Below are 9,607 nucleotides of genomic sequence, written 5' to 3'. Positions count from 1 at the left end.
TAAAACAATTTGGTTGCATTGTTTTTTTTTCTTTCTTTTTTTTTTTTCTTTCTTTTTTTTTTTTTTTGAAATAGCAAAGCAAATTACACGATGTTGCTTAACTTGTCAGAAGATAAATAAGAAAGTGTTTTGACAAGCAGCCACGGGAAGGAGAAAAAAAAGAAAAAGAAAAAAAACCAACAGCGTATGGGCTTTTTGAAAAAGTACAAGTTGATTTCACTGAATTGTCCAAAGTAGAGAGGATAAAATATCTATTGGTAATAGTAGACCATTTAACACAATGGTTAGAAGCTTATCCAGTAGCACGAACTACGGCACAAATGGTGGTAAAAAATCTATTAGAACACCTAATGTATTGGATAATCCAGTACATTGATTCTGATCAGGGCACACACTACTTCTAAAATAATAAAAGTCTTATGTCAATTATTAGGTATTCAGTAGGAATACCATACTCTGTGGTACCCAAAAAGCTCAGGGAAAGTAGAAAGACTGAATCAAACAATAAAACAACAATTGGCTAATTTAATGATTGAGACACAAATGCCCTGAACGAAATGCTTACCATTGGCACTTTTAAACATAAGAACTAAACCACACAGTGAGACTGGGTTATCACCATATGAAATGAAAAGTACCAGTAACTACCGAAACTTGGAGGGTTGAGTCCGCTCCTGGGGAACTGAAATTAAAGCTAAAGAAGAACTAATATTCTGGCAATGAGGCTCTGCATGAATTAAGGATGCCAAATAAAGGGGACAAGCCTGAAGGGAGGAAAGGGAGAAGGCAAGACCGGGGCAGGACCCTCCGCTGCGGTGTGTATGGTCTACCGAGGGAAGCAACCCCTATGGCTATTGACTGCTGAGTGAGAGGGCCTCGATCGGACTTCTCCCACACTAAGGTCAGGTTGTCCCAAGAAAATAACAGAAGAACCTCTTTTTTAAAACCCATATAAAATTGTGATTTGTTTTCCAGGAGCTGGATCACTCTGACAGGCTGAAGGAAAACACAAGCCTGAATCGACCCTGAAAGTGGGCCCAACGTAGGCAGAAGATGGATCCTGGGCCTATAGGACCCCAATATATATATATACTTCATAGAATAATTAGGTTACAAGCTGTAACAGAAATAGTTATAAATAAAATCGGAGATGCACTTGGATTAATTGCAAAGCAAAATACCAAGATGAGAACTGCTTTGTATCAAAATGACTTAGCTTTGGATTATTTACTAGCACAAGAAGGAGAAGTCTGTGGAAAATTTAACTTTAGTATTTGCTGTTTAAAGATTGATGATGAGGGTGTTTCTTCCCAGTAGCTGGTAGAATGCTATGTTCTGGCTTAGGATGAGAAGAGTGCTGATAATATGCTGATGTTTTAATTGTTGCAGAGCAGTGCTTACACCAAGCCAAGGACGTTTCAGCTTCTCACTCTGTCTTGCCAGCGGGCAGGCTGGTGGTGCAAGAGCTGGGAGGAGGGCCAGACTGCTCGGGGTTAGGCTGGGCATCGGACAGCGGGTAGTGAGCAGTTGCATTGTGCATCACTTGTTTTGTACACCTTATTACTAGTAGTACTATTATCACCATTATTGTCATTATTATTGTTATTATTATTTTCTTGTCTTTATCTGAACTCACAGGCTTCACTTTCCCATTTCTCTCTCCCATCCCAGAGAAGGAGGGGGGGAGGTGAGTGAACGGCCATGTGTTCACTCACCTCCCCCCCTCCGTGTGATCTGGGAACTACTTGGGTGCCCAAAGTAGTGCTTGTGAGCCCTAGGACATGTTTCTCATCAAAGGAAGGAACCTGGGTGTCCCACAGAAGTGCATGGATGCTCTGGGGTGATGCTTGGGTGCTCCAGAGAGATGTCTGTGTGCTCAAGGAAGGTTGCTTGGCTCAAGCGAGGAGATGCTAGTGTGCCCTGGAAAAATGCTTGGGGATTCCAGAGATCCTTGGGTCCTCCAGGAAGGTGCTTGTGTTCCCCAGAGAGATGCTTGTGTGGTTTCTCCAAGGAGGTACTTCATTGCTGTGTGCAGATGCTTGGTCCTGCAAGGATTTTCTTGGGTGCCCCATGGAGATGCTTGGGTGCTCACGGTTGATGCTACTCTTCCACAGAGAGGTGCTTGGGTCTTCTACCAAGAAGGTATTAGACAGAAGTATGGAGATGCTTGGGTGCTTGAAGGATATTCTTATTTAGGGTAGATTCTTGAATGCTCTAGGTAGGCGCTTGATGTCTCCAAGGAGATGCTTTTGAGCCCCATCATGATGATTCAGGAGGTGCTTGGGTTCCCTGGCTTGAAACTTGCATGTCAAGGGATGTGCTTTGGAGCATGAGGGGATTGTTTGGATGCCTGGGAAGGTTTGGGTGCACAAAAAAGCTCTTGGTGTTCTCCAGGAGGATGCTTCTGTGCTGTTACAAAAGGGTTGTGTCGTTGTGGTGGTTTTACTTGGGTGAGCGGCTGAGCTCCACCACAACTGCTCTCTTACTCCCCCTCCTCAAAGAGGAATGGGGAGAAAATACGATGAAAAGGGCTCAAGGGTTGAGATAAGGATGAGGAGATCACACAGTAATTATTGTGACGGGCAAAATAGACTCGGCATAGGGAGATAGTACTTATTACTAACAAGCTAGAGAAGTGAGAAACAAAGGAAAGAAACCAAAAGCACCTTCCCCCCTCAACCACCCTCTTCCACCTCCTCCCCCCGGGTTGTGCAGGGGACTGGGGGAATGGAGGTTATGGTCAGTCTATAGCGCTTCTTTTCCACTGCTCCCTCTCGATCACTCTCGTCCCCTGTGCTGTGGGGTCCCTCCCACAGGATGCAGTCCTTGCTGAACGGATCTGGCATGGGCTTCCCACAGGCAGTAGCTCTTCCAGAACTGCTCCAGATATGGGTCCGTACCACGGGGTCCATCCCTCAGGAGCAAACTACTCCAACCTGGCTCCCCCACGGGCAGCAGCTCCTGCCAGGTCACCTGCTCCTGCGTGGGCTCCTCTCCACTGGATACAGGTCCAGCTTGGGATCTGCTCGGGCAGGGGTCTTCCACAGGCGGCAGCCTCCATCGGTGCAGGGCCACCTGCTCCACCATGGTCTCCTCCACGGGCTGCAGCGTGGAACCCTGCTCCACCGTGGTACTCCATGGGCTGCAGGGGGACATCCTGCTTCACCATGGTCCTCACCACAGGCCGCAGGGGACTTCTGCTCCGGTGCCTGGAGCACCTCTCCCCCTCCTTCTGCACTGACCTTGGTGCCTGCAAGGCTGTTCCTCATTCCTCTCCCTCTCCCAGCTGCTGTGTGGTGCAGCGTTTTTTCCCCTGTCTTAACTATGCTCTCACAGAGGTGCAAAACAACATCGCTTATTGGCTCAGCTCTGGTCAGCAGTGGGGCCCTTACCAAACATGGGGCAGCTTCTAGATCCTTCTCACAGAAACCACCCCTATGGCTCCCTGCTACCAAAACCTTGCCACATAAACCCACTACACACATCACCTTCCCATAGATTGAGATCAGATTTGTCAAGCAGGACCTGACTTTGATAAACCCATGCTGACTGGGCTTCCTCACCTGATTGTCCTGAAAGTGTTGTGTGATGGTACTCAAGACAATCTGCTCCATGAGCTTCCCCAGCTCACAGGTCAGACTGACAGGCCTTTAGTTTCCCAGATCTTCCTTCTGGCCTTTCTTTTACATGGCTGTCACATTTGCTAGTCGCCAGTCAACTGGGACCTCCCCTGATAGCTTGGACTGCTGGCAAATGATGGAAAGAGGCTTGGTGAGCACTTCAGCCAGCTCCCTCAGTACCAATGTGTGGAGCCCAAATAGCCCCCTAGACTTGAGTACATTGAAGCAGAATAGCAGTTCTCTAACCATTTCCTTGTGGATTATGAGGGCTTCATTCTATTCAATATCTTTATCTACCAGCTCAGGGGGTTGAGTACAAGGGGAACAACTGGTCTTGCTGCTAAATATTGAGGTAAAGATTGCACTAAGTACCTCAGTCTTTTCCTCATCTCTTCTTATTCTGTTTTCTCACATCCAATATAGATGAAGATTCCCCTTAATTCTCTCTCTCTCTTTTTTTTTTTTCCTTATGTATTTGTATTTAAAAAACAAACAAACAAACAAAAAACATTTTTATTGTCTTTAAAAGTAATAGATGTATTGAGGTCCAGTTGGGCTTTAGCCCTTCTAAATTTTTTCTTTGCACAGCCTAACAACATTTAGGACTCAGCTTCTGAGCATACTTGTGTTATCCAGGATCCTGAAGGAGAAGACACCTCCATGCTAAGGCGCTGTCGTGCTGCTGGATGGCTGTCTGTGGGCAGCTGGAGTGAGGCCTCAGCACCCCCGGCTAGGAGGGAAGAGCTGAGATTCTGATCAGGTATACCAGAAATGAGGTGAGGATTCTGTGCAGCCTCACTTCGACTGGGGCTTCTCTGCTCTCAGCTGTCTCCACTTTCATCTTGGGAAAACACAGAAGTGTGATCATCGTCCTAAGAATTATAGGGCTAACTACTAGAAAATAAAGCAAAGAATTTACACCTTGCTCTACAGTGTTTTCGGATGAGTTGCATGTAACAACACAGCAAAGCTCATTGATCTGATAAGTGGATTGCACTTGAGTTTCCCCCACGTTCCTGCTTTCCTTCTGCTGCACAGCAGGAAGGACTCCTCTGCAGCCCAAAGCAGCCCCTGCTCCCAGTGCCACTCTCAGTCAGCCCCAGCCACAGCTCAAGCAAGAGAGCTGCAGAAAGGTTTTCCTGCAAAGAGGGAGGCTCGAGCTGGAGGGTGCTCTTAGACTTGAAATAGGTTTTCCTCAGAGAGGTTTTCTAATTTTGCTCTACATACTTCTCCTTAACAGAAAACTGTGTTCAATGTCAGACAATGCCCAACATCAGCTCTGTGAGTGAGTTCCTCCTGCTGGCATTCGCAGACAGGCGGGAGCTGCAGCTCCTGCACTTCACGCTCTTCCTGGGCATCTACCTGGCTGCCCTCCTGGGCAATGGCCTCATCCTCACCACCATAGCCTGTGACCACCGCCTGCACACCCCCATGTACTTCTTCCTCCTCAACCTCGCCCTCCTTGACCTGGGCTGCATCTCCACCACTCTGCCCAAAGCCATGGCCAATTCCCTCTGGGACACCAGGACCATCTCCTGTCAAGGCTGTGCTGCACAGGTCTTTATATTTGTCATCTTGATTACAGCAGGGTTTTATATTCTCACCATCATGGCCTACGATCGCTACGTTGCCATCTGCAAGCCCCTGCATTACAGGAGCCTCCTGGGCAGCAGAGCTTGTGCCACCATGGTAGCAGCTGCCTGGGGCAGTGGCTTTCTCAATGCTGTCCTGCACACGGCCAACACATTTTCCCTGCCCCTCTGCCACGGCAATGCTGTGGACCAGTTCTTCTGTGAAATCCCCCAGATCCTCAAGCTTTCCTGCTCAAATGCCTACATAAGAGAATTTGAGTTACTTGTTTTCAGTTTTTCTTTACTCTTCAGTTCTTTTGTTTTCATTGTGTTATCCTATGTGCAGATCTTCAGGGCAGTGCTGAGGATGCCCTCTGAGCAGGGCCGGCACAAAGCCTTTTCCACGTGCCTCCCTCACCTGGCCGTGGTCTCCCTCTTTGTCAGCACTGTCCTGTTTGCCCACTTGAAGTCCTCCTCCGTCTCTTCCCCATCCCTTGACCTTGTGGTGGCAGTTCTGTACTCAGTGGTGTCTCCAGCGGTGGACCCCATCATCTATAGCACGAGGAACCAGGAGCTCAAGGATGCCTTGAGGAAACTGATGACCTGATAAGACCTGATAATCTTTAAAAAAAAAAAAAAAAGCCCATTGTCTTCTGCATATGACTCATAAAGCATTGCAGGAACAAGGTTATCTTTTGGTCATTTTTCATACTCTGGAGAATGCCATGACAAGCTCAGAGCTGTGGGGTGTATGGGCAGGGGGTTCAGCAATGACTGAGCAGGCCATTGCTCATTGCTCACTTGCTCTTCGGGGGATAGGATTTCCCAGCAGAGCAGGGCCTGCTGTATGTGCATGGAAGACATGGAAAGAGAAACCCAATGCTGGTGACAGCAGGCACATCATATGTGTGTGGAGAGATGAACACGAAGGAGCACAAAGGCCATCAGCTATTCCTAGAAGTCTCATGAAGGCCAGCTGGGCAGACAGTGTCACAAGACCAAGTAACATCCCCTGGGAAGCCACCTGAAGGCAGCTCTGGGATGTGCTTCCTTGAACGTCTCTGTGCCCATTCCTCATGCCTTGGGGTATCTCAGAGGAGGGCAGAGCAGGGCGAGGCACCGCAGGGCTGAGGTGCCTCCCAGCCTCTGGCAGTGGCTGCAGGAGCCACAGGGACACTGCAGGCATTGCAGTGCACTGCCTGTGGATGTGCAAGGCAGGGACCTGTGTCTCTCAACAGCCCCATGTGTATGAGGAGCATGGGAGGCCAGCTCAGACATAGGCACCTCACAGAGCCCTGACGCTGCCCTGTGTGACTCCAGAAACAACCCCTGTTGTCCCTGTGAGATTTCTGTCATGCCTCTTGCACAGATTCAGTGCACATGCTCCTCTCCTCCATGTCACACTACCATGACTTTCTGGACTGGGCTGTCAGAGGTTTGGCTCAGAGATTTCTGGGGACTTGGAAAAGGCAGACATCAAAAGCATCTTATGGAATGACAGTAAATAAATAATTAAATAAAAGGGCGAGGAGAATTGCAACTGCCACCTCTGCTCCTGCTGACATGATGGGGAAAGTCCTGCCACAGCCATCTTCAGGTATGTGGCATAAAAAACAAAGAAATTGCTGAAGCAGTAGGGAAGGGGAAAGAAGGCAATGTGGTGAACCTGGACTTTATCAAGGCCTTTGCCATAGTCTTCTGGAGTCTCCCTTTAGCCAGACTGGTGATATTTGGACTGAAGAAAGGGATGATGACATGAGGGGGAGGGTGGCTGGACATTAGTGGTACAAAGTCCTCCTGCCAGCCAGATACCAGCAGCATCCCTCAGTGATGGGCACTTGGGTCAACACCATTGACCCTCTTTGTTATCTCCCTTTATGATGACACGGAGCACATTTTCAGCTCAATTGTGGCTGATGCCAAGCTAGGAGGACTCCTTGAGCAACTTCACCTTGCGCAGAGCACAATACTCTGTGGGCTGCTGCAGGGCAAGTTAACTCCATCCCTGTCAGACCCAGTACAAGCAGACACTCAATTGCCATGCCAACTGTGAGATCCCCTCTGCCTACATACCCAGTAGGACCCTTACAGGAAGAAGACCTGGCTATAGGTCGTCATGTTCCTTCTTGGTGGTAAGGAACTGGACAGGCTTGAGAGGTTGCTTGCGGGAACCTCATGAGTCTCCCACCTGCTCTCATGAGACACCACCTGGAGTACTGCGTTCAGCTCTGGGGCTCCCAATACAAGAATGACTTGAAACTATTAGAGTGAGTCCAGATAATAATAACAAAATAATAATAACAATAATAATAATAATAATACAATGGTGATAATAGGAAAATAATAATAATATGTACAAACAAGTGATGCACAATGTAATTGCTCACCACCCGCTGACCGATGCCCAGCCTAACCCCGAGCAGTCCGGCCCCCTCCCCCGGCTAGCCACCCCTATATATTGTTTAGCATGACGTCAGATGGTATGGAATACCCCTTTGGCTAGTTTGGGTCACCTGTCCTGAGTCTGTCCCCTCCCAGCTCTTACTGCACCCCCAGCCTGCCTGTTGGCAGGACAGAGCGAAAGGCTGAGATGTCCTTGGCTTGGTATAAGCACTGCTCTGCAACAATTAAAACATCGGGGTGTTATCAGCACTCTTCTCATCCCAAGCCAAAACACAGCATTCCATCAGCTACTAGGAAGAAAATTCTGTTCTAACTGAAACCAGGACAGGGCCCAGAGGTCACCCAGAGGGAGTTTGGATCAGCCCACACCCTTGTGTTTGAAGGAACAGCTGGCGGGAGTGGAGAGGCATCACGGAAATCATGGCAATACCGGAGTGAGAGCAAGGTGGGGAAGAGAAGTGCCTGTCTGCAGCCTTCAGAGAGGTGTGGGACAGCACAGGAAAGTCTGCAGAGGAGAAGGCAGAGGGCTTTGACAAGAATGGAAGGCTGCAGCAGCACTGACACCTTTGTCCCCTTGGCCATGGCTTATGAGGAGACGTGTTATACTTGCAATAAATGACTGAGTCCCAAATAGGATTGCAATTAAAGTTTACAATTTATTAAAGGAATAGAGGCAAGGAAACAGCACTGGGTGTGCCGGGAGTCTCTGATCCACCAAGATGCACACCTATTACATCACGTGGCTGGTTTTTATGCTCCTAGGCTAATACATATTCTACACCACTTTTTGGAAAAGGCAGGGTTATTATAATTAGTTTCCTGGGATCCAAACCACCCCATGTGCGCATGCGTATCAGTCTCCAGTGGTTCCTCTGAGGGGTCGCTCGTACTGAAGGTTCATAGTCTTCCTTCCAGGCTTTGTCCTTCGACTGTTCTTCATCTTCCCCCCTTCTTCTTATTTGGTCATATTTTAGCTGGATATCAGAGACCCGTGCAGCGCCACATGCAATAGTTAGCAGTTATTTTGAAACCCCTTTGTTCTCTTATCCCAGATATCAGAGACTTGTCCCATGCAAAAGTCAGCAGTTTTTGGAAACTCCTTTGTTCTCTTATCCCCTAGACCCGAGTCTCACGATTTACCCTTCAAACCCTCTATTGATACAAACTTCTAGACTCTATTTCACTTAGACGTGTGGTTATCCAAGGGTATGTAAGACAGAAGGTCACATTCATCATACCATGCAGCCCTAGCATTGTTCCATATTGACACGAGTCAGATGAACATATTTCACATACTCGTGGCATTCGGACAATGTATTCTCCTTTCAACCATGTGAAAACGCTGGATGGTGTCATAATACTGTCCTTCACACGATATTATGGGCATCGTCCCCTACCCCACAGACTCCAGGAAGAGCCCTGAGTGAGACATGGAGGTGCTGGGGGTGCAGGATCTCCCCTCCCAGTGGCTGGGGTCAGGCCTTGGCCTTCTGCTTCAGCAAAACAAACCGAGACTTTTCTCAGCACAGTGTCTTTGCCTGTCTGTAATCAGGGCCTCTAGTTATCTGCCGTAACAGTTCCCATGCGAGGCTTTCATAGTAACAGGCTGGAATGGCCAACAGAGTGTAGAGAATAGAGCAGTCAAATACTACGGAATAGAGTAGCCAGCAGAGGTGAGACAGGTACTTTGATATAATGAAAGCTATCAGAAAGCTGATCCCAGTTAGATGACTTATATGGGGAGGTCAGGAGTAACCTGGCCAGGACAGACGTGAGATTTGGGGAAGGGAAGAGAAGGGAGGAGGAGCTCAGAAGCTTACCTTTGTAGAGATAAGAGGGTTCATGTAATGTTGAGGCTGCTGTAACACTGACTTCAAACAGTCTTGTAGGGCCTATAAACTATTTTCAACAGTAACAATAATCCCTCAACCTAAACATTACACAAACACCCTGACAGGACTCCACTATTGTAATGCAGAAATCAAAGTATCACCTGAAGAAAAACTCAGCCCA

General features: G+C 48.0%; 1 protein-coding gene across 1 annotated transcript; it reads left to right on the top strand.

Moving 5' to 3' along the window:
* Positions 1-4,883: 4,883 nt before the first annotated feature.
* Positions 4,884-5,798, top strand: LOC311220317 (olfactory receptor 14J1-like; the record flags this gene model as incomplete). Its single annotated transcript, XM_084303825.1, has 2 exons — positions 4,884-4,905; positions 5,026-5,798. 2 exons carry the CDS (start codon positions 4,884-4,886, stop codon positions 5,796-5,798), a joined length of 795 nt encoding a protein of 264 aa, XP_084159951.1.
* Positions 5,799-9,607: the final 3,809 nt, after the last annotated feature.

This window comes from Netta rufina, assembly GCF_964035555.1.
Source record: "Netta rufina genome assembly, chromosome: 31".
NCBI lineage: Eukaryota > Metazoa > Chordata > Aves > Anseriformes > Anatidae > Netta > Netta rufina.
Note: the sequence above shows the minus strand (reverse complement) of the source record. Positions and strands in the feature narration are given on the sequence as shown.